The 24,652-nt window shown below is 40.0% G+C and overlaps 8 protein-coding genes across 14 annotated transcripts; 2 read left to right on the plus strand and 6 right to left on the minus strand.

The window, feature by feature from the left end:
• Window positions 1-525: 525 nt before the first annotated feature.
• Window positions 526-1,395, plus strand: LOC136932551 (gamma-crystallin M3-like). Its single transcript, XM_067227686.1, has 3 exons — window positions 526-537; window positions 792-1,034; window positions 1,120-1,395. Exons 1-3 carry the CDS (start codon window positions 526-528, stop codon window positions 1,393-1,395), a joined length of 531 nt encoding a protein of 176 aa, XP_067083787.1.
• Window positions 1,396-3,516: 2,121 nt separating this feature from the next.
• LOC136962607 (gamma-crystallin M3-like) lies at window positions 3,517-4,369 on the plus strand. Its single transcript, XM_067256429.1, has 3 exons — window positions 3,517-3,531; window positions 3,674-3,913; window positions 4,091-4,369. Exons 1-3 carry the CDS (start codon window positions 3,517-3,519, stop codon window positions 4,367-4,369), a joined length of 534 nt encoding a protein of 177 aa, XP_067112530.1.
• A 2,809-nt stretch (window positions 4,370-7,178) lies between these two features.
• On the minus strand, window positions 7,179-8,300 carry LOC136962574 (gamma-crystallin M1-like). Its single transcript, XM_067256374.1, has 3 exons — window positions 8,292-8,300; window positions 7,800-8,051; window positions 7,179-7,466 (listed from the first exon to the last, which is right to left on the minus strand). The coding sequence occupies exons 1-3, from the start codon at window positions 8,298-8,300 to the stop codon at window positions 7,179-7,181; spliced, it is 549 nt and encodes a 182-aa protein (XP_067112475.1).
• Window positions 8,301-9,797: 1,497 nt separating this feature from the next.
• Window positions 9,798-10,747, minus strand: LOC136959223 (gamma-crystallin M2-like). The gene is made up of 3 exons (XM_067253497.1): window positions 10,739-10,747; window positions 10,331-10,573; window positions 9,798-10,070 (listed from the first exon to the last, which is right to left on the minus strand). The coding sequence occupies exons 1-3, from the start codon at window positions 10,745-10,747 to the stop codon at window positions 9,798-9,800; spliced, it is 525 nt and encodes a 174-aa protein (XP_067109598.1).
• A 2,458-nt stretch (window positions 10,748-13,205) lies between these two features.
• Window positions 13,206-14,332, minus strand: LOC136959214 (gamma-crystallin S-1-like). Its single transcript, XM_067253485.1, is given in 4 exon segments — window positions 13,206-13,481; window positions 13,789-14,031; window positions 14,202-14,249; window positions 14,252-14,332. Coding segments are annotated over 4 exon segments (648 nt in total).
• Window positions 14,333-15,377: 1,045 nt separating this feature from the next.
• On the minus strand, window positions 15,378-16,713 carry LOC136956849 (gamma-crystallin M2-like). 7 transcript variants are annotated; one of them, XM_067250887.1, is made up of 3 exons: window positions 16,705-16,713; window positions 16,086-16,316; window positions 15,378-15,668 (listed from the first exon to the last, which is right to left on the minus strand). In XM_067250887.1, exons 1-3 carry the CDS (start codon window positions 16,711-16,713, stop codon window positions 15,378-15,380), a joined length of 531 nt encoding a protein of 176 aa, XP_067106988.1. The 7 variants fall into 7 exon arrangements, with proteins under 7 accessions (XP_067106988.1, XP_067106996.1, XP_067107013.1 ...); XM_067250895.1 differs by having other exon boundaries at window positions 15,378-15,655; window positions 16,079-16,316; XM_067250912.1 differs by having other exon boundaries at window positions 15,378-15,649; window positions 16,076-16,316.
• A 1,108-nt stretch (window positions 16,714-17,821) lies between these two features.
• Window positions 17,822-18,658, minus strand: LOC136956891 (gamma-crystallin M2-like). Its single transcript, XM_067250933.1, has 3 exons — window positions 18,650-18,658; window positions 18,208-18,444; window positions 17,822-18,094 (listed from the first exon to the last, which is right to left on the minus strand). The coding sequence occupies exons 1-3, from the start codon at window positions 18,656-18,658 to the stop codon at window positions 17,822-17,824; spliced, it is 519 nt and encodes a 172-aa protein (XP_067107034.1).
• A 553-nt stretch (window positions 18,659-19,211) lies between these two features.
• LOC136964928 (uncharacterized protein C2orf80-like) lies at window positions 19,212-23,972 on the minus strand. The gene is made up of 12 exons (XM_067258903.1): window positions 21,998-23,972; window positions 21,798-21,909; window positions 21,602-21,704; window positions 21,145-21,241; window positions 20,677-20,759; window positions 20,510-20,591; window positions 20,325-20,407; window positions 20,138-20,225; window positions 19,830-19,907; window positions 19,614-19,701; window positions 19,403-19,515; window positions 19,212-19,280 (listed from the first exon to the last, which is right to left on the minus strand). The coding sequence occupies exons 5-12, from the start codon at window positions 20,715-20,717 to the stop codon at window positions 19,212-19,214; spliced, it is 642 nt and encodes a 213-aa protein (XP_067115004.1). The 5' UTR covers window positions 20,718-20,759; window positions 21,145-21,241; window positions 21,602-21,704; window positions 21,798-21,909; window positions 21,998-23,972.
• Between the last annotated feature and the right edge of the window lie 680 nt (window positions 23,973-24,652).

Below are 24,652 nucleotides of genomic sequence, written 5' to 3' on the forward strand. Positions count from 1 at the left end.
CCGATAGTATGGAAAGTATTTTAGGTTTGGGACGTTAGTGGAAGAATAATACCAAATAAGATTCAAAACTCAATACCTTTTGCTAACATTGAATGAAAATGTTAAATACATGTTCATTTATACAAAGTACATGTTTATTCATACATATCAGATAAATTATTATGACATGTTTATTTTAATTATAGTTAAATGTTAATACAACAAAACACTGTTACAACTATTGTAACAAAAAAGCAATTTCTGATACTATATGCTCATAAAATAACATACAACCACACAATTTCGGCAAGGATTTTTTAGAAACATTGAACTTTTCTCTATGGCAGAAAATTCTCATATCTTCCCTCATGAAACAGTACATAATAACCCATTCTCATCTGCACTGACAAAAAGCGGGATCGAACATTGCATGCAGCTGACTCATGACAGTCCTACAATGGAACTATTCTCTAGATGTCACATCAGGTATAAAATAGGCTGTGGACAGCATGCAGAATCTATCGCATTGTTCAATCCACTCTAACCATGCAAGGAAAGGTACATTTTTTTAATTGTATCAGCAGAATATACTGTAAAGGAGTCTTATGATCTGATAATAATAATATTGTGATATTGTGTTCAATAATGCAAACTTTCAGTAATGTTATCTAGGAATGCCTGAAAACTCCTAGTTTTAAAACCTTTAGTTTTGGGCACTTTAACCTCCTAAAACAGATTGCAATGCATTGTGTGAAGAATATTTTCCCGGCATGCACTCCACTTAGCATTGGCTGATAGAGCATGTTTCTCAGATCATCTTCTACGAGGACAAGAACTTCCAGGGTCGCTCCTATGAGACCAGCAGCGACTGCCCTAACATGTCCTCCTACCTGAGTCGCTGCCACTCCTGCAGGGTGGAGAGTGGCTGCTTCATGGTCTATGACCGCCCCAACTACATGGGAAACCAGTACTTTGTGAGTAGGGGAAAGTACTCTGACTACATGCGTATGATGGGATTCCATGACTGCATCAGATCCAGCCGTACCATCCCAATGGTAAGAACTATAGGGACACCTCGCACAATATTAAGGTATCTTTAACGTATCCTAAAGGAGGCCATGTGCACTATTCTGTCAACAGCATCAGGGATCCTACAGGATGAGGATCTATGAAAAGGAGAACTTTGGAGGCCAGATGGCAGAGCTGATGAACGACTGTGACTCCATTAAGGACCGTTACCGTATGCAGGACTGTCACTCCTGCAACGTGATAGATGGTCACTGGCTGATGTACGGGCAGCCCCACTACAGAGGCAGGATGATGTACCTGAGGCCTGGAGAGTACAGGAACCTCAAGGAGATGGGACACAGTGGATTGAGGTTCAGCTCCATCAGAAGAATCACAGATGCCTGCTAAATCTGAAGGCTCAATTGATTTTTGTTAATTAAAAAAATGTAATACTTTCAACATGTCTTCATAATTTTGCACCACTGGGATTTAAATGGTGTGCTTGGGGTTGACAATGTACTCTTTCACTCACAATAATACCGTATACACTAAATACAGTACAACCACGTAACATGTCCAATACATTTGGGGGGCAAATTTATGAACATGTGATTCCCAGAAAAAGAGAACGTAAAACATTAAATTCTGACAAAACGAAACTTTGCTCAATACTTCTGCATACCTCTTAATTCATGGTTTAAAATATGTCCAGATTTAGTCATATGAATACTATGGCTTTGACCCTGAACAGGTATTTATATTAAATATATGAAAACAAATGAAATAGCCTCAGATGCAACTTTCATGAGTGAAAAATCGCTATTAGTAATACATGTACTGACTTGGTGTTTCCTATCTTGGCCAAGACACTTTTGAAAAATAGATTTTCAAAGAAGCCAGGAAGCCCTTCCTGGTAAAAATGAAAGTCGATGAAATAAAATATATATACTTCCTGACATACAGAGTAGAAATCAACATGTGACAAAATATACAAATAATTGTAACTTTTTCCACACTATCTTCATGTCAATCCTACAACCGTTGTGTAAAGTTAACATTGCTCACATATATCATTTCTGGCCTAAAACTTCTAAAATTCTGCCACAACTTCAGCTATTCCTGAGCAGATCTAAATCAATTTCAGTTATTCAGTTTTGTGTCCATGTTTCTTGGGAATTGCTTAAATGGATAGGACTTAAACATAACCCTAACCCATTTTTCAGTCAAAACAATTGCTGAGGAGATTTCTAAGAACTGCATGTTTTGTTTGAGTAGTTGGGTTAGGTTTGTGTAGGGGAAAAAAACACCTTGAAGTGAGTTATTTCGTTAATATTTTTTTTAAATAATACTAAAAGTAATTTCCATTACATTTAATTGTAATAAAAATCCAATGTAATTTCCAATACATTGGATTGCATAAGAGTCCATCAATTCCGAGACTAGGGTTTTCCCTCCAGAATGTCAGGTGTCCTCTGTCTCGTGTGTGGCCGAACCAGGCGAGTGAGATGCCCCTGCTGGGTACATGGATAGCAGTCTGTATCCACTTGGTCACATCGCTGCACTGTAGTCTGATCATCTCATTGTTCAGGTCCAGTCATGTTAGAATAGAAAAGTGTTGAGTAGAGTAGCATTAAGGAGAATTGGGCAGATTATTGTAGAGAGGGTGGTCCTTTGTAGGCCGCCATATTGAAGTTCAGATTTGATGCAAGCTGGGGAAGCAGCTGGGTGTGGTGTGTTCTTCTCTGCACAGCCGCCTGTCATTACCAGGGTTGATGAGATTGAGCCCCGAGCAAAGAGAAAGTGTGACATTTTGTCCTCTGCAGGACTTCATTGGTCCCAATGGAGAGAATGAAACATGCCGGGCAGGAAGTTCACATACACACAGGAAGTCATTCTGGACAGCTACTGCCCTCTAGCAGGCGAGGATTATGCATTCATTTGGGGGGTGTTATGCATGCATTTGCATCTCAGATAAGCCTCATTTTTATCCATCTTTCATATTATGTAATCAAACAGGACAATCTGATTTTTGTTATTGACTCCTGGAAAGTATTTTTGGGGTTAGGTTTCTTAAGCATTTGTCCTTACATTTGGTTTTAACTGTAAGATGGTGACTGCTCATAGTCATTATAAAACAACCTTGAACATTAAACAATCTCCTTGGTAATGCATACCTTACAATACAATGGCACTCTCAATTCTTCTTTTTTTGATAAAGAAATATTGATAACCAGAACCTGAAATTCAACTTTATTGATTTGTCTGAAAAGTCTAGATGCCAACATATCTTTATTCTAAAACTAAAACAATAAAGAGATGGGGCCCCTCCTCTCAAATGCAAACAGGTGCAAAAAATCTCCCATTAAATGTGACTTTGAATGTACAGTACAGTGGGGCCTCTGTGCTATGTTGCTCTGTCAGGAGTTTCGACAATAGGGACATGTATTCTTTGGATGTAGGCTCAGGTATAAAAGAGAGTGGTGGACATACAGAAAACTGTGCAACCCTGAGACCAAATTGACAGTAACAATGACTATGGGCAAGGTGTGGACCGCATCATGCATTATTTAATGCCACTTAAGCCTGCATTAGCAGACATGGGTTAAAAACAAACCATGAACTGTACTATATTGTAATTGCAACGGCATGTTGGGGTAAATTAATTTAAATGTGTTTGTGTTTTTAGATCATCTTCTACGAGGACAGGAACTTCCAGGGTCGCTCCTATGAGGCCAGCAGCGACTGTTCCGACATGTCCTCCTACCTGAGTCGCTGCCACTCCTGCAGGGTGGAGAGTGGCTGCTTCATGCTCTATGACCGCCCCAACTACATGGGAAACCAGTACTTTGTGAGGAGGGGAGAGTACTCTGACTATCAGCGTATGGGCATGAGCGATTGCATCAGGTCCAGCCGGATGATTCCCATGGTAAATAAATCTTACCTGATCATTTTCAATCCAAAGGCTCCAGCAATATCTCACAGTTATCAAATTACTATTGTGAGCAATTTTATTTAGGTAGAAAAGTGTTAAAGTTACTAATTGACATAACTTTGGAAAGTATGGTTTAACATTCTGGGCATCTCTCCTACATCCATTTCACAGTACAAAGGAAACTACAGGATGAGGATCTACGAGAGGGAGAACTTTGGAGGCCAGATGCACGAGCTGATGGACGACTGTGACAACATGATGGATCGTTACCGTATGTCTGACTGCCAGTCCTGCAACGTCATGGATGGCCACTGGCTGATGTACGAGCAGCCTCACTACAGAGGCAGGCAGATGTACATGAGGCCTGGAGAGTACAAGAGCTTCAGAGAAATGGGCATGAGCAATATGAAGTTCATGAGCATGAAGCGTATCATGGATTCCTCTTATTAGAGCTCCAATGTCTGAACATGAGAGTTGTAATAAATAAATAATCATATATCTACCGTCTAAAGGTTTGTTTTTTCTTCTGAGGTCATGAGAACAGCAGGTGTGGCAATTTGTAAAACCATTTTAAAATATATTTTTTTATAATTTAGTGACAGTGTTTTGTTGTTGCATTATTGGCACTCAGCATGCACTTTTCGGGTTTGAGAAAATCAGGCCTACATAGCATACAGTCACCAGAGACTCATTTCCTCTTGCAATTCACTGCAAATCAAACCAGGTGGGGGCAGCATCACTTATGTTTGAAAAGATCTTGAGTTTAGGGCAAAGTAGAGGATGTAAAAGAATGATGTGAAGTCTACTCTGCAAATACTATAAAATTACTTTCTTATAAATAATATTAAGTTAGTTCCACTTTACTGATCTGGCACTTGGTTTCTTTTTTCAAATAAATATGTTAATCATGACAATATGAAGTAAACAAGTTTGTGCTATGTTTACCCGCATAATTATCTAAAATATAGCTTCAAATAAGATGTATAACCTTTTTTTATAAAACTTTTTATGTCTGCCTCTTTAGCAACTGAGATGTTTCTTGCAACACTAATAGTTGATGAAGATCAACTTTACTCCAAAAAAACATCAGGTTGTGAGCAATATTCATAAAGTTGATTAGGTATTACGTTTTTTTTTTGTCTCATTAAATAGTAGGGCTACTTCTTCAATGACCTGAAGAGGGCAGAAAAATAACAACAAAAGTCTGTCACATGACAGAAAGATCAACCAGTAGCATCGTGCTTGGCTTAGGATCAATTGAGTCAGAAGAACCGCTGGCATGGGTTGACTGGATCTGTTCCAAATCCTGACCACTGAAGCAATATGGAAAGCACGAGACAGAGGAGTCTAAACTGTAGTTGTTGTTTCGTTGATTTGTCGTTTTCTTTTATTTAAATCTTGCAATGCATAGCAATGTGCATTTTAGAAATAACTGATTATAATTGTGCATGTCCTGACTAACTGTCAAGCTGAACTGTCAATCCACTGTTACTATAATGAATAATCTTCTGAGGTTGAGACAGACGTACCACTCCTATGGTATGGTCATAAAAGCAGGTCAATCTATTACCTTAGATGTTGGGTTTACTTTGATAAAAATGTGTACAGAATGTCAGGAGTTAATCTTTGGAGCTTTTGTATAAGAGACAAATTGGCTAATCTGGCTGCTGACATCGGAAACATATCTTTTGTAATTTGGCAGCCAAGCTTTCTTTTCAAAAAGGCTGACATCCAAAGTCAATTGATTAACATAACAATGTTTGTATTGCTCGTGGATATAAAAGGGCAGGCTGGCTAGCCTGGCTAGCCTGTGAGGGTTGCAGTGTGACAACATTTAGCTAACACAATGGGGAAGGTGAGGCATGTTGTTTTGCTGGAGGGATCTTTTGTCACGCCACACATTCTTTTATGTAGTCTGCTTCAAAGAATAATAGCACCTGCGAGAGGAACACATACATGTCTGAGTTTATGAACTGTACAAACTGAATGGGACTGAACATCATACAGTATGCTGTCATTTACTGGGACAATCACAGCTGTTCGAGCCAACAAATGAACCTGTTCATCTGAATCTCTCCATAATGTAAGCTTCTGTTCAGGTACATAATTTCCCTCTGTATACAACACAATGAAATGCTTCATCACACACAGCCATGCCTGAAAACAAAGAGCATCAAAAATAAATCTCTGCATCAATATGTGTTGCAGGCTTCAATCCTCAATCGGACCAAGTCCAAACTGGCATGACTAAGGCAGATTGCTTGAAAAGTTTTAGGGGTAAGACAGAATCCATCCCTGCAATCCACTTAAGAACAGGCTACCGCAAAGCATGCTAATAGGACAGTTAGTGACTCATATTTTATAGTTGAGCATCAGCAGCTTCCCTGTGGAAGAAGGGTCAGAGGCCCAGGTTGTAGATATGACGAGACCAAACATGATATGTTTGAATACAGTATGTGCTTGTTGGAACCTTGCTGGGTGTTTTACTGACTTTTTTAAATCAGAATGTTTGTTGTTTTATGTAAGTATTCAGTTCTACAAACCAAGTCATAACGTTTAAGCCTCATGTCTCATTTGAATCTGAAAAGCAATTTTCTGCATGGCTTCCCTGCTTTCCTGACACTCTAACTTTCCTATCAATAAATAAAGCTTAAAAATTACTTATATTGAGATGGAATAAAGTCTTATTGTTCTACTTGGAGTTTACTTGTTGAATAATCACTCTGTATTTAAGGGAGATCCTGTATTTATATATCACCTCAACACACAATTAACTCACAATATCCCTTATGCACCTGTCTTGAGATGAACATTATAAAAACTAATTTTGGGTTTCTCTATCAAAATCCTTTTCAAAACTAACAGTGGTTGTTGACTGCCTCTGCTCCAGACTGTATTTCTACAAGGTATCCAGCAGCTGAAAAGAGGTTGACGTGTTAAAGATGTGTTAAGATTTTGTTTTGTTGAAAAATCAGGAAACAAAGTAAACAATTTTGTATTGTGCAACTCTATGTTCCTTTTTTGAAAAATGGAACACGTCCCAGGTTTTTCTACTTGTGAATGTCATGGAGATGTTGACTATCAAATAAGAAATACTTGCCCTAAATTGTATTTAACTCAAGCAGACATTTGTAAAACATACATCGTTGTCCAGCTCATGAATTTCTGAAAAATGTTAAATTGAAGAAATGCTGCAAATCATTTTGAGGATTTCAATATTTTAATTATAAATCAGATTTTATTTCAGTTAATCAAACATTTAGCACATATCAGTGATACGCCTCATGCTCATGAACTTCATGCCTCCCCATCCCATGCCCATGCCCATCTCTCTGAAGCTCTTGTACTCTCCAGGCCTCATGTACATCATCCTGCCTCTGTAGTGAGGCTGCTCGTACATCAGCCAGTTGCCCTCCATGACGTTGCAGGACTGGCAGTCAGACATGCGGTGACGATCCATGACGGAGTCACAGTCGTCCATCAGCTCGTGCATCTGGCCTCCGAAGTTCTCCCTCTCGTAGATCCTCATCCTGAATGAGCCTCTGTGCTGTTAGATAGAATTGAAACATAATTCTTAATTTCCTCAAGTTCCTCTGGTCCAAAGGGAGAAAAGAAACATTTCCTACATCCTGTAGGATCATCTATGCTGTAATACAGTTAAAAAATGTCCACATTTGAATAAAACATTTCCAAAAGCTTTCACGATGCTTCTGTTAGGTTGTCTTGTTTGGCTCAGTAACTGGAGCAGGACCTAAGCAACACCAAAGTGTTTTATTCAATTCTTACTGAGGTTTAAAAGTCTATGCATTGAACTATGGATGTATTATGAGGCTTTCTTGGACAAAGAAAAACGGGAAAAAAACGAAAAAGAGTCTCTTACATGGGAGATCATCCTACAGGAGCGGATGTTGTCAAACATCATGCCCATGCTCATCATGCGCTGCATGTCGTTGTACTCTCCCCTCCTCATGAAGAACTGCTGACCCATGTAGTTGGGGCGCTCGTACACCATGAAGCAGCCGCTGTCCACCCTGCAAGACTGGCAGTGGTTGATGTAGGAGGACATGTCGGAACAGTCGCTCATGCACTCATAGGAGCGACCCTGGAAGTTACGATCCTCGTAGAAGACAATCTGTACGGTGAAAAGGACAGACATTTCGGAATGTTATCAGCCTTTTTAAACCAACCAGCACTCATATACAAAGGTGTGACTGTTGTTCTTTAGACTTTGCTTATAAATGTGACACAACTTCTAGTCTTTATTTATCATGTATCTTGCAAACCTTTACAAATTAATTTACATTATATATGTATAACATCATATGTTATACAGTAAGTATAAATGTTATACATGTAAGTCAAATGCCATTACCTTTCCCATGATGGTAGTTTGGTGGTGGTTCAGCTTGCTTGCTCTCCAATCCATCATTCTGGGGTCATTTTATACAAAAAACTGGGGGCCATGTTGTGTTGTTATTCAAATGTCCAAAGTTGATGAATTTGCAGTGTGGCTTTTGCTGAACGTGGTCTATAAACTGTAACAATGGTTTTCATCCATACATTTCTGGCAGCAATGACATGTTTTGTCGGTTACATTACAAGCATTACCTTTGTGTACTTTAATCAGTTAGAATGTTCTTTGCATATGGTCTGGCAGTCACAGATTGACAGGGTGTGAGAAGAGATCAATCTACACACTCACAACTCATGTTGAGAACACATACAAGCTTATGAGAAATATACCAGATTAATAGTAGTAGTAAAGTCAGTCGCAGATTTAGTAAAATTGTCATTACTTAACTTGATTACCCTTTCAGTAATGTTGATTTATAAATGTACTAACCAACTTTAACTAAAATGATTTATGCAATGCAATTACATATTGCATACACACTGAACAAAAGACAGTCAACACTTAACAAAAAAAAGAATTGTGTGAAGCTTTAAAGTTCATTCTAATAAATTCCCCCTGCTGTATTAACTGTGTAATGTGGTCTAGAGAAATCTTCTTGGTTCATTGAATTGAAAATAAACTATTAATACTTGACTCAAGTGCCTTTTCTGGAAAGCTCAAACATCTTGTTTTTATAATATTTTAGCTTTTCATAGTATTTTGTAGTGGTCAAAGATATCTTTTTTTTGTTCTTTGTTGTTTTGGTAGTGTATCATTTTGGGTTCATTGTGAAGTGTGAACTAATCACATTGTTCGACACCACAATAGAGTTTATTTCATACTCTCCTCTTGAAATCTCATCTCAATAAAATGTATTGTTACTTGAGATTTTTTATTAGATGAATGATAACTAACTACTTCTTCCTGAGGAAATAATTTCCCGGAAAGGAAATTCTCTCAACACCCATGATTCAACAAATAGAGTTATCATCTAATGAACAACAATTTCAGCATCTTTAATGACGTGAGTTACAAAGCATCAAACAATTATATCCACCTTTCATGCCTCTCACTATTTTTTTTATGTAATATTATATTCTTAGAGTTTATATGTGTCTGAAGATTCCTGAGACAGAGGGCTTTAAATATTATACAATGAGTGCTTTGTCGTCTTTTCATTTGGCCGTTGCCATAGCAAAACATTGAGATTTAAAGATATCATCAATGATCTAGTAAGTGTTGTTCAGGACTATACCACTACATCCAGAGCTACAGCATTATTGGTTATCAGTTGTGATAACTGATCAAGTTTATGTCCTCAATGAAAATCTAACATGTTACAACCCTTTTTTCAATCTTTATTTAAAAGCATGTAAATTCATTTTCAATTCAGTCAATAGAAAATCAATGCCAAACAAATGTTTAAAAATTAAATATCTTTAATCATTACATAGCAGGTATTTACAGAAAATATGAGCAGAATGGTTAAAAATCTGTGACCCTTCTGAAGGACCCAACTATGGCACAGGTGGCACACCACTCTCGGTATCTTCTGTACTCCCCAGCCCTCAGGAAGTACTGTCTGCCTCTGTAGTTGGGATACTCATAAAAGATCCAGTTGCCGTTCATGATATTACAGGAGTAGACATGGCGGTGGTGGAAACGATCAGACACACAGGGGCAGTCATCCATGAACTCCATCATGTGACCACTGAAGTCAGCCTTCTCATAGATTCGCATCCTATAAGAACCCCGATACTGTGAAACCAATCAAGAGGATCAGTCAAAATTTGTCCAGAGTTCCTTACAGTAGACACAGTAGACACAAGAACATTTTGTAACAAAATCCAAAATCAAGGATAGTGTTAAGATTTCACACTGGGGTTTTTGTGCCAAATTCATATTTTACATGGTGAAACTTTCTTATTGTATGGTGAAACTTCTGATGTATCAGATATCTATAAAACATCTGATATACATTTGCGTCTATAGAAACTTGATTCAAGATGAGTGCTCACCATTGGTATCATACGACAAGACCTGATGCAGCTGCTGAACCCCATCCATCTCTGATAGTCAGGATACTCGCCCCTCCTCATGAAGTACTGGTGGCCCATGTAGTTGGGGCGCTCATAGATCATGAAGCAGCCACTCTCCACCCTGATGGAGTTGCAGCGGCTGAAGTAGGAGTGTAGGTCTGTGCAGTCGTTACCGCACTCATAACTGCGACCTTGAAAGTTTCTGTCCTCGTAAAATGTAATCTATCAAGAGAAGCAAGAATGAGTACCCAATCGTTTCACTTTAAACTTTCATTTTAAATTGGGGCGTAACGCTGAACAAACATCAGATGAAATAGGACTGAAAGTACAAACATTATGGAGGCAGATTTAACAGTTCATTTTACCAGAGAGGAAAAAATGTCCTACCTTGCCCATGGTCTCCGTTGGAGAGATTCCACATGTTTTCAGAGCTTTTTATACTACCTCTTGACAAACAAAGTATTGTTATTCAAATGCTCACATAGTTATAAATGAGGGTAGTGGCACATGTTTACCTTTTTGTCAGAGCACAACATTGGGTTAGAAATATGGATTTGTATTTGAGAAAAGGATAAATAATTACTGGTTTGGTGTTTTGACAGGCATATACAAAGGAAAAGACTAGTATGGTATCCACACGTCCAATGTACAATAGGAACAGAACAATATGGAACATCCCTTTAGCATTAAATATGTTGCGTAACAGAGGAGCTAGCCATTCATCCTGCCCACCTGTACAAATTAGCTACCCACTGTATGCAAATAAGGTCTGTCAGAAAAGCTCTACACTGGACACATGTATTTCCATATGATATTTACATGGCATGTGGATCTATGTGGCATATATCACAACATACAGCATAAAACCGTATGAGATATTCACTCTATAGCTGCTGACACTACCACTTTGATATTTCATAATGCTCCAAGGAGAGTTTATAAATCCTACCTCTTGCTTCCATCCCTAAGCAACATGCAGCTCTTTAGAAAGTGAACTTAACTAAATGAGTCCTTGAGACTCCGTTTAATACGTCTTGATTCTTCAGAGTTCTTCAAGGTTTTGAATAGGTGGTAGGCTCTCTAAGCTATATCATGAAATGTGCAGGCTATATTAGATACTGTACAATTTAGTTGCCTTCATACTCACATTTCCACAATAGGGTCATGTTAGTGATGACGTCTGAGATTTGGGCTTTGCTGTTGTCCACAGTCCTTATGGTCCAACTATTAAGAAAGGCTGCATTTCTTATCGTTTTTTTCTGTCACCTCAAGTGCTCAGGGTCCTCAGGCCCCACCCCAAAAAAGCATCCTGGAAACTCTGAAGTGAAGTTTTAGTATTATATTTATAATGAACAGCCCTGAATATCCTTACACTACCAGATTGCATACAATACAAATCCATTAGTCTTAAACAATGAAAATGAATGTTACCGTAAAATAGCTTCTATATGTCTGTAGTGCCAGATGTTGTGTTTGTGGACTATTAGAGTATTCCATATTGTTGTTATCACCACCTATTCAGTGTGTGAGATTGTTCATCTCCATTTTCTATAGGCCTAAAGATCCACTGGATCTTTCGGACAGGGTCAAAGTTTCCAAGCAAAGCCGGCACTCCAAGCTTCCATAGTATCTCAGTAGGACTGTAAAGTATATATCAAATCATTGTGTCATTTACAGTATGGACAATGAGACACCAGTTAATAATTTAATTAGACAACAATTGGTTACACCATAAAGTTTTTAAAAAGCAGTTATTTCAATCATCAAGTTGGATCTGTAACTTTTCTTTTGAAGAAAATGTTTTTGGAAATTCACTTACTCTCACTGTGGACCTTTCTGCGTGACCCTTACCTGTACAATTGAAGTGAGCACATAAAGTCATGCCGAATGGAAGATAAAAGTAATTAAATATTATTTGTTCATCTGGCTTGTAACATGTTTTGTGCTTGGTACTTTGAGCCAGTTAACATGTGTGGTGGTTCTGAGAATCCCACATTAATGTAAAGAGAGCTAGTGTGACCAACTATGTAGAAGACAGACAGACTATACTGTACATATTGCACTGTAGGTTGTACAGATACCGTGATACAGTACAGAGAAATTAGTTCAAATTCTTGACCTTAAACAGATGCCATTCTCCAACCAGCGCAGCAGTATTGCAGACTGTTTGTCTCTTTGACAATCATGATATGGATACATTCAATACAGTAGGCTTATCCCACTGGGGCACTGAACAGGGGAGATCAACCCTTGTTTTGTTTGCTTGATAGGCCAAAGCAGTGTTTAGGAAGATTAGCTAGACAGTAAGAGAACTAACTATGAGCAATAGAGGCTACATTCTTTTGCCTGTGACAGGCGTAAATACAGTGGAATTTAACAGTTTCAATATCTCTTTGTGACTGGCATCTCTGGAAAAACTGAAACTTAAGATGACATTTGATCATGATTGAAGAGAATTACTCAACTTGTAAAATGTAGTTTGTAATATTTTGACCAAAATATTTACAAATGGAGCAAAGTCAATCTTATCAGACCAAATTATTTAGCAATACTCTGAGTACTCGATCTAAAAGGTGTCTACATGATTTCCTTGTAGAGGGAGTAATCTGCTACGCTGGCATGGTTGTTGTACTTCTATTCTTTGCATTAATACAATTATCCATTGTGTTTTTCTTGAGGTCATTTCTCTGCACATCATTCGCCTATAATTATATTTCCAATTGATGGGTTCCACAGTGTGTTAGTAAAAATACAGTAGATACAGTAGGAATGAGTCCAACGCTAACCAGATAACATTTGGTTTATCAATCAAGGTTTATTTTGGACAGAGTGACAGTTGATGAAAAACTAGACCCTAGTTGAAGTCAGTGATTCTTCTGAGGGAGCCAACCCTGGAGCTCACTCCTCCCCAGTCGCTGTACTTCCTGTACTCTCCAGGCCTCAGGTAGTACTGCCTGCCCTTGTAGTTGGGCTGGTCGTACATCAGCCAGTGGCCGTCCATCACGTTGCAGGAGTTGATGTCGGACATGCGGAAACGGTCTTGGACATTGGGGCAGTCGTCGCTCAGCTCCATCATCTGACCCCCCATATCAGAGCGATCATACAGTCTCATCTTGTAGTTGCCACGGTGCTGCACACAAACAGAGTCACAGTCACTAACTTTCCAGATTTAACATCTTCAGTGGCATAAGAAGAAATCGTTACAGAGATTGTACGTCTAGAGATTGTATGGTGGTTATCTGGATAGATAGATAGATAGATAGATTATGTTGTAATGGCTAATTAGCTGTCTGATACATAGCAAATGCAACAGTTGATGCATCTTGCCTTCATTCCTAAGAATTCTACTGTACAGTGCTCAATGATCGCATACTGCATGTCTTGCCACATGCACAAATTTATCTGAACCTCTATCGTTCAGGATCCTACTGCCTTACCATGGGGATCATACGACAGGATCTGATGCAGTCGTTGATGCCAATCATCCGCTGGTTGTCGGAGTACTCTCCCCTCCTCACAAAGTACTGGTTCCCCATGTAGTTGGGACGCTCATACACCATGAAGCAGCCATTCTCCACTCTAAGAGAGTTACAACGGTTGAAGTAGGAGTGCAGGTCGGCACAATCACTGGTGCACTCATGAGAGCGACCCTGGAAGTTCTTGTCCTCGTAGAAGATGATCTGAAGGCACAGGAACACGCAACATTGTCTCTCAAATACTGTTAGCCTGTAGGAGTGCAAGCTGATAATGATTTTTTTTAAATCTATGCCAAATGCTTGCCTTGATGTGTCCAATGCTATGGAGTAGTTAAATGTGTAAAAAAGTGTAAGGCAAATACTTGGTACCTTACCTTCCCAATGGTCATGTTGGCATCAGGATGGATAACTGCTCAATGCTGTTTTCCCAGCCACGCCACTGTCCTTTATTAAAAAAAAGACAGAAAGAGCAGCTGTGTGATTGCGCAGCATAAAGTATTGTCATTCAAATATATCCCTCTCATAGTGACGATGATTCAGAGGTGGGGGGCTGGATGTAAAAAGATGGACAGTAGTGTGTAATGACTAATTGTTCTTTCCCCATGTTCATCACAATTCCCTTTAAAATGCTACTGTACACAAGACTGACACAACACCCAGCCTGGCATCAGCAACAATTATTGGTATCAACACTATGCTCATTACAGTAGCCACACAGACTCCCAATGGGCCATAGACTTCACCATACAATGTATTATGTCAAACAGTAAAGTAAACAATATTATACTTTACAGTAAAGTGAAAGACGAATTCACAACAGAATTATCACAAAAAAATTCAAATATGAAAATAAATATAAGCTATCTTGAATCTCCCAAAGAAATATTGAATCTAAATAATGTTAACATTAGTAAGTACTCAGGTCACACTTTAACTGTAACAATCTTGCTTTTCTTAACAAAAATCCATCTATGGACTGCCTTTTACCATGTCTGTTTACCATAAGGTAGATGAAATGCATGGCCTTTAAATAGAATAACAATTGCAATTTTGCTTAATCATCAAGTAATAGGCTGGAAAGATGGTTTCATTAAACACAATTTAATTTAAGAAAAATGGTGCTGTCCTGAACCTTGCTCTGGTATGTAGGCCTGGAACTCCTCTCTCGGTGGGGACTGGAGGAACCACAGGAGTCCACGGAAGACATGTATATTACATCTCATTAGTCGATATAACATCAACTACGAGATGAAAACAGGTGTCACCAAAGTTATTTTCTTTTCCTCTCAGATCACATTCAAGAATGAGATTGTAGACTGGCTGATCTTTTAAAAAAACGTCTAAAATGTCTGATCAACAAAGAAACTACGTCTTTGTCAAAAGTTTATTAAAACCAGAGCATTATATATTCTAACCTTTCTGAGAGTGTCTCATGTACAGTATCGTAGAGATTAACTGTAATGTACAGAATGGTGGTTGATGCTCAAATAGTTACAGTCCCACTGTCAGTTTTATACCATACAAGCTCTCCTTAGAGTCCTTGGATCGCTTTAGAAGTCTGTGATGCGGCGAATGGAACCCACTCTGGCACTTGTGCCCCCCCATTCGCTGAACCTCTTGTACTCCCCGGGCCTAATGAGGTACATCCTGCCCCTGTAGTCGGGGTGCTCATAGAACAGCCAATTTCCTTTGGTAACATTGCAGGAGAAGATGTCATTCATGTGGAAACGGTCCATGACGCTGGGACAGTCATCCGCGAGGTCCATCATCTGACCTCCAAACTCTAATCTCTCGTAGAGACGTATGTTAAATGACCCAGAATCCTGTGAGAAAAAGGAAAGCTATGGTAATTGGTGCAAACCAATGGAAATGTGTTTCGTCAGAGTGACCTTTGAGTTTCCGTCCTTTGTTGCCACACATTACATTTACATTTTACATTTAGTCATTTAGCAGACGCTCTTATCCAGAGCGACTTACAGTAAGTACAGGGACATTCCCCTGTGGCAAGTAGGGTGAAGTGCCTTGCCCAAGGAAACAACGTCATTTGGCCAGCCGGGAATCGAACTGGCAACCTTCTGATTGGTAACCGCTCAGCCATCTGACCCCACACTTGTTGTAAAAGTGTGATATTCGTCAAATATTTGCAGGACCATTGGGAACCATGGACTGGAATTAACAATTTTTTACCTAGTCTCTCCGCATAGTACGAATGTCTCACTAACCTTTTCATTTGAAGCAGAGCTCATCATGGGAATGACGCGGCATGAGCTGATACAGTCATTTACAGCCATCCAGCAATGGTAGTCAGTGTACTCGCCTCGACTCAGGAAGTACTGGTGGCCTGAGAAGTTGGGATTCTCGTACACCATGAAACACCCGCTGTCCACCCTGATAGAATTGCAGCAGTTCAAGTGGCAAAGCAAGTCCTCACAGTCCTTGCTGCATTCAAAATGGCGGCCCTTGAAGTTCCTCTCTTCGTAAAATGTGATCTAGATAATAGAGTTCCAGTAGTAGTGTATGTTATTTCTATGAACATGACTTATTTTAATGCCTTGTCTAACCCTGTAACTCTCACTTTAGTGACTAGCCCGACACAGAATAACTCCTTCCCTACAAGGTTATTGGAACAGAGATTGCTACTAATGGCTCAAACAAGGTTTACTTCACATTATATGAAGGAATTATGTAACACAGGAAGTCTTAATTTAAACCATTCCTTATCTTGTACCTGGTCCCCCATATATGTCTGTACAATATAAATGATTGCCTCACTACACAGGTATAAGGGCAACCTAATAGAAAGTACGACCTTTGGAAATGTGTCCATTGGCCCCAACCTAAGTTGGCCTCCCATTTAGCTATGGTGCTAATGTTTACCTTTCCCATGGTAGTTGAATGCATCATGCCTTGCCGTGCCTGTATGGTGTGTCCAGCTCTTTGAAGACAACGCCTGTCACATATATATAGAGGATTTGAAGTGCAGACTCTGCACATGCCATTGATATTGTAATACCCAGTGGTAGTTTGTACTTGTGTCATTGTGCCATCCTGAAGTGGTAGAGTTAAGGTTTGGGAGGAACAGAGAACATGTGTGAGGTGCTTGGTTGCTGGTAAGTTATACTTTAAGTTTGTAGCTTCATATATCTTTCAGTATATTTGGTAGTTAACTCAAACTAAAACAAAAAATGGAAATGTTCAGAGAAAAAAACATACATGTACAGTTGTCTATATTGAAATACTATTTATATTGAAAACACGTAAATACTCTGATATTGGGATCAATATCAGACTACACATACTAACCCCTTCTGCATTCTCGGTGTAATGTTATTGGATTTCTCTCAATTATATTTGAATCATCACTCTATGGTTTAATCTCACAGGGAACTTAAAGTATCGGTGCAGTTAAGCCAAATTTAAGAATGTATTTGCTGTCTCAAAGCTGTCAAGTGGTACCCCTATTTTGCAATTTCGTTTTTTCAGTAAGCCCCTGAAGACTCTTTTCACACAGTATTCAGCCTCTGAGTTGCCCTGCCCTCTGCTGGTAGAAGAGAGATCCTGAAAGCCTGGCCTCTAGCAACACTGGAAGTAGAGACTTGATCAGTAGAAGTGTACTAGAACACATTGTTACCTGGAATGCCTTTGAAAGGGACAAACCTTAATCTAGTCTTTACTTTGAACTGCACACATTGCTCAATCTTAAACAAGGGGTGAAGGGAAACAGTGAATGGTGTAAGAGAGAGTATGGAGTCAAGTGGACCCAGCTGAATAATAGATAACACTGGAGTCCTGTCTGGTCAGTCTCAATGCTGCCATAGCTTTATTTAGCCCTCTAAGTAGTGTGAGGAAGTCAGGCCTCACATCCACACCTGAGATCATGGCCTCTAGACGGAGAGAGCAAGAACAAAACTGAAAACACCTGAGCACCGACATCATTTTATTCAGCGTGTGAAAAAAAGCAAAGAGTAGAAATTTCACCAGGACCATTCTGTCTTTAGAGATCCATGATGCGTCTGAGGGAGCCAACCCTGGAGCTCACTCCTCCCCAGTCGCTGTACTTCCTGTACTCTCCAGGCCTCAGGTAGTACTGCCTGCCCTTGTAGTTGGGCTGGTCGTACATCAGCCAGTGGCCGTCCATCACGTTGCAGGAGTTGATGTCGGACATGCGGAAACGGTCTTGGACATTGGGGCAGTCGTCGCTCAGCTCCATCATCTGACCCCCCATATCAGAGCGATCATACAGTCTCATCTTGTAGTTGCCACGGTGCTGTGGAGACAGAGAATGAATCTGAAAGTTACTTAAGGGTTCTAAAAGTTTGTGAGGCAAATGTGTGAGGAGAAAATGCCTCAAGAAGAAGGTTATTATATTTACATCCTCACCATGGGAATCATACGGCAGGACCTAATATTCATTCCCATAATGCGCATGTAGTCAGGGTACTCGCCCCTCCTCATGAAGTACTGGTTTCCCATGTAGTTGGGGCCATCGTAGATCATGAACATGCCACTCTCCACCCTGATCGACTTGCATTGGTTGAACATGGACTGCAAGTCGGCACAGTCACTCATGCATTCATGGTGACGGCCACCAAAGTTCCTATCCTCGTAGAAGATAATCTGATCAAAGAATGACAGTTTGGGATTTAGGACATATGCATCCATAAATGACATGTGAGATCTGAACAGCCTTTACATTTGACAGTAATATGCATTTTTTTCAGAACATAAAACCAAAAGGATGTGTGAAGTTGGTTGTAATTCATATTGCATGAAACATTGAATTTAGTTTACAACTGAAATAAAAATGTATTAAAACACCAACCTTGCCCATGTTTGTTGTTTGACGATCTGTTTGCTGTGCTATAATCAATGATGAGCATTTATCTTTATATGCATTTCCCCAGGGACAGAGCTACCACTCCGCGTTGTTATTTAAATCAGCATGTGTGGTGGAGTCAGCAGAAAGTCCACAAGTGTCTTGCAGCCCTTGTTTTCATTTCCACTAGGGCAGCTACATTGGTCACATTTTAGCTTCCAGCAAGTGCCACAGTATTGATGGGCACTGGAACATTCAGGAATACCCCCGGATCCAGTATCACATTTATCGTTCGCAAACAATTTGATGTTTTGATGTTTCTATTCACATGGATTCAGAAATAATTGTTCCTTTGAAGCTATAGTTATGAATCCTTGAAGACCCCGATAGTTTTTAAAGCGTTGAAAATGTATTATTATATTTATCAAATGGAATGTTAGGGGTCATCACAAAGCAATTAGGACAACTTGGTAGCAGGGAAGGGGATAATTACTTTATTTGTGGTTACCAATGAAAAGTCAATAGTATTTACATCCCCCAGGTGAAGTAATAGAGTGCACTGCAGTCTTCAGTCAGGCAGGGACTCTTTGGATCCATCATAATGCTCTGTTTGTCCTTTGAGAGAGTCACTGCTGTCCTGTAGAGATAGATATAGATAATTGATCGTAAGATAAAGAAAATGAAGAAAGACAAGATGGTAGTATCACTTTTGTATGGACTTCTGTATAAACCAGCATCCATGGGTGTATTGTCACTCACACTGAAGAAGGAATTGGATGTGGATGAGGAAGAAGAAGATGGCACAGATGCCCTCCTCCCAGTAGCAACTCTTGCTTTAGTCTTCTCAGAAAGCCACCGCTTCAACTTTTGGGCTAAATTAGGATGGTAGAGGGAAAGTGATGGAGAGAGGCACAGCTGTGACAAAGTACCACCTGCCAGAGTGTAGGAACACAGACAGGAACCAACTTACTGTGTTTTCTGGAATGATCTATGGCCTTGTAGGAGCTCAACATGGCAAACGGATGGTAGGACAAGGTGAAAGGGTGAACAATGGAGCTCTGTAAAGCAAGAGCAACACAGACACATACACTTGAGATGATGGTCAACACTGTAGTTTAAAATCAGTAGTATTTAGTATGTACAGTATACTAGTGTAAGGGGTCATGTGCATTGTCTCACAGTCTACCTTAGAATGCTGATGGGGGTAAGAGGCAGAAGGTTTGCAGCTGTACATGGCTAGAATGTCCCCCACGGGCAGGCTATCCTGGAGCAGTGGAGAAAGAGTGAAGGTCAGAGGGAAAGTACTTTCAGCATTACATCATAGAGGTTATAACGCACCACCTGTCCCACACTGGCCTTTTGACTCAGCAGCCTAATTATGTCAGGTCATCAGTATTGCAAAAAGCAAGCCACGCTGCAAAGGTGGGCATATTTATACTGCGCAGGCAGGTTTATACTGAGTGAGTTTAACCAATTCAACTTGGTTACACTTACTAAGATCATGCCAGCAAACGAGGAGAGGATCATGGCTTCTCTCTCCAGATGGTTGGGGTATGGGTCAGGTCCTGAGCTGCTCGTTCCACTGTAGATAACCACAAAAGTCCCCTAAAGGTCTTTAAACTTCTGTTTGAGGAGATCAAATTCATAAAGCTGCCCAGACAGAATAAAAAGAATAACTCACATGATGTCCCTGTCCATTAAAACTGTCCCCTCCTCTCTGTCCAACCACCAAAGGGCAACACTTATAGCCAAGTCATAATGGGCCTGAATGATGAAGCAGTCACATAAAGATTATTGCAGACAAACACCAATGCACAAGGTGATTTGAGTTATGAAACAACCAACAGGATGGCGGTAAACTGTTACCAGGTCATCTAGCATGGTGGACGATCCTTTCCCCTTGGGATCAAAGCCCTTCTCTCTGAGTTTTTGGCCAATGTATCCACCCCTATAAAAACACATATAAGTAGCTCTGAGGTGTGTGTGTGTCCGCACAGGCAGTTGGTTATCATTTTAAATTACATTAAGCTTACAGAAGAGCTGCAATGTCTTTTCTCAGTTGCCTCTTCTCCATCTTAGGGTGGAGAAGCTATACATGTAGGGAGGAGTCCTCCTCCTGTAGATAGAACAGCCCTTTTATATATAATCATGGATCACTTTTGTTGATAGCCAGAATACGTTTACAAGGAAACCAGAGTGCAGGCCTGTCTTGAACCTGACACCTTCCTAGCCCTACTCCGAGTCCAGGAAATGCGATCCAGTTATGTAATTGCAGCACAGTACCGTGTTCAAGTTAAGACTACACTGAGAATTAATGTCATAAATTGCTTTCAAGTTTGGTAAAGCCATAGTAAAATGTTGGTTCAGTTTACAGTAATGCTGGAATTTACTGACAACTCTAAATAATATAGTTGAAGTGTCGCTATGCAATTTTGCTTAGTAACACATTGAAACTACACCACTAACATTCTGTATAGAATGAATACATCATCTTTACTCACCGCAAAAGAAAAGGCAAGACTATGAAACTCCAAATTCCCCAAATAAAGAGGATAATCTGCTCCTGGTAACCCCTGTTAAGGCTCTGTGTGTATGTGTCTGGAGGTAGAAGTACAGATGAGCATGTTAACTGAATTATTTACTAGACTGAAAATTACCTAGCACACTGCCTGAAGTACACAGCCTATCCGTGAGTTAAGTATGACCTGTAAATGGTAAAAATTATATTTCTATTCCTCTTAGGAGAGCTTGTTTAATGCATATGTGTCCACAACAAAAAAATCACACTGTTATTTTAGGTTTCAACCAATTTATTAATATTTCAGACAATAAAAAGTATTCACTGGCTATATATTTTTTAAAGCATTTTAAACCTGCATAAAACCGAGAGTAAAAAAATCTAGCATTTTACACCTGCATAAAAACTGAGAGTTAAAAAATAAAAATTAGTTAATTAACTGGAGCACATTCAATTGTCTTCTGTTTCCTTTTCTTCTTGTTTTTGAATATTGGAGAATTCAGGAACTTTGTGTCTGTAAACTTATCTCCGCGCCTCATTTTGCTGTAGAAGACAGAAAACATCAATTAAAAATCGAATCAGGTATTATCTTTCTCTGTAGGTGTGCGATTAGAGCATGTGCAGAGCAGTCCTCACCAGTTGATGGGAGGATCTTTGTAACTGACAGCAGCACCCCGTCGCCTCGTTCTTCCTGTGTTTTCATTTTCCATCCAGTTAGTATTGGTCACAGACTTAAGGGCACATCCTGCTAGAAATGTAAAAAAATATATAATATAATCATTATATATTTTCCTTGAGTGAAACATAAATGTACATTAACAGCGCAGAAATACTACCTGGAGATGGCTCCGTAATGATTTGAGCAGTCTCTTCTTCATACACAGTAACTCTGCGAGAGGCCATCTTTAAGGGGCTGGAGTAAAGGCAGTCCAGCTCATACTCAGTTCTTATAGAATCAAGAGTTTCCCACGGGGGGCGTGTATCCGCCAGCAGATCCATCAGGCTCTCATGTACTGCATCCTCACTGACACAGAGCCCGTCTTCTTCTTCTTGGCTCCTGGAGTTAACGTTTGGAGTGGAATCCATATTACTGAACGGTATGACATACGTGCCCCTGCATCTTGGTTTGTGCATTGTGTTGATTTGAGACTTTGAGCTACATTGCATATCCCTTTCCGTCTTCAGACTCTGGGTACTAACTGAAGACAACTCCTCCATGTGATCACTCTTCATAGTTTCTTTGTGTGATTTTACGAGTAAAATATCGGATTTTTCCCTTGCAGGCATGCATTCGAGTGTATCCGTATGAGGTAGTGCTAACTCTATACATGCCATGCCTTTGTTATCTTCATTCTGGCTGGATGAAGATCCACGAGTGCTGCTTCTTTCCTTCTTTTTCCTCTCCTTAACCGAGATCCCCTCTAAAAACACCTTCATTTTAGATTTGCCAGTCTTCTCTTTCCTGGCCTTCTTAGGATTTTGCACTATAATGGCAGAAGCTGGTTCACAAGGAGGAATTACATCCATTTGCTGGCTGTCCAGACCCTCAGCTGGTTCCTCGGTAGCCCTAAATGGACGTTTATAAGATGACTGTGTTCCTCCACCTGGACGCTGTTTGTTTTCACGTCCAGTGACTCGACAGTGGTTTAGGTCTAGGTCAGTAACAGGAAGATGCTCCGCTATGCTTGAATCCCTGGCTGTGTAAGACTTATCACCCGCAAAACTATATATTGTACCAGGAGTGCCCATCTGCTTATCAGAGCAAGTATTTTGCAATGAGTTTTCGCCAGGCACTGAGATCACACATGTCTCTCTTGATCTTCCTTTGTTGGTCTGGCCAGAGTCTGTAGGTCTCTTGCTCTTCTGTCTGGTGCTGTGTGAAATAATGGCATTTAAACAGGAAGAACGATGTGTGTCCTTGGATTCAGGCTGAGAATCATTGTTGTCCACACAGGCACTCTGTAGGTCCAAATCTACACACGTATCCTCTACCATCTGCTTATCATGGACCACTTCTAAAGGGAAGATCTGTGTTTTCTTGCTTCTCTGATACAGCACCTCATTGGAAACTGTGATTTCCAAGGTTTTCTTTTTCATACAGTTGTCAGTCTGAGATTTCACCTCAAACGTCTTTCGGCATTTACCTTTTGATGCTTTATGTTCTGTTTCTTTGTCTACACATTTTGCGCTGTCTTTGTTTTCAGAGCATCCGTCCATAAAGAAATCATCTTCATATGGTGAGACAGTGTTTTGGGACTTACTTGGGACAGAAACTACAAACGTTTTCCTGGGGTCAAACGGTTTTGACTTCTCCTGCGTTGCTTTCTGAGTATCATGAGCAAGTCGACCGTGCTTAGGGATACGGGAGGTGAAGTGAGTTTTCCGACGAGAAGCAAGTGTTTGAGTCTCATGGGCTGAGACTTTAGTTACAGCTTGTTGCTGTTCTTCCTCATCTCGGATTGATATGTTGTCAAAAGTTGACAGGGTCTCAGAACATGACTGAGGTAGCTCTGAACTAAAACAGGTCCCCATCTCAAGACTGTCTTTTACGCAAGCTGAATCACTTTTTTTTACTCCAATTTTTTTCTCTACTTCTTCAGAATCTTTTGATAATAGTTTTTTCATCTTCTTCCTGGGCTTGATGCCACCATCTGTCTTTGCTTTCTTGGGCTTGGTCTCTACAGTGACTATTTCAACCATGCTGTCAGCCAAAGTCATTTCCATCTCTGTGTCAAGGGGGATCTTCACTTCTATGTTAGCAGGTTCTAATGTGGTCTCCTTTATAAAAGCAGGCATATACCCAGGTCTTAATGTCTCCATTATGGAAAGAGGCTGTGGTTTGTCAGATGTACGCACAACTGAGGGCATTTGGTTGTCAAGGCACACGGTTGGGTTTGAGTCTTGTCCGGGGTTTGAGAAGATCTGTGACCACCTCTCTACCTCGGTCCTGAAGCTACTGGACTTGTGCAGCATTCCTCCTTGAGTTGATAAACTCTTGTCCGCCTGGCTTTCAGTCTCAGATACTTTGCCTATAAGAACCAACAGAAAGATAAACAATATTCAACCAGTGACAGTGTAACCAACCCAACAATGACAAATATGTGTTCTGGGATCAGCTGACATCTTCATGGCAAGTAGAGTCAAAACTCCACTCAGCTTACCTTTGACCTTTAACTCTGTGGGTTTGCTTTGTGTCCCAGTGAGATTTACGAATGTGGCATTCTCCTTGACAATAGGCTTATGGTTTATGCTTGTCTGTTTTAAGGGTGAAATCAACTGCTCTGGTTTGAGAGAAATATGAGCTGCTTCCCTGGAGAGATTTGAGGGGGAGAGCACTTAAGACACATAATAAAACATTGCATCGTAAAAGATAGCAAACCGTATTCTCTGTTTATAACACATTCTGTCAGCTTGCTCAAAGGCCAACAAATCTAAACAACTGCAGGGAAAACAAAGAAAAACGTCTATACTCAATAAGGCTATTTCATTCC

The sequence above is a fragment of the Osmerus mordax genome, chromosome 2 (genome assembly GCF_038355195.1).
Source record: "Osmerus mordax isolate fOsmMor3 chromosome 2, fOsmMor3.pri, whole genome shotgun sequence".
NCBI lineage: Eukaryota > Metazoa > Chordata > Actinopteri > Osmeriformes > Osmeridae > Osmerus > Osmerus mordax.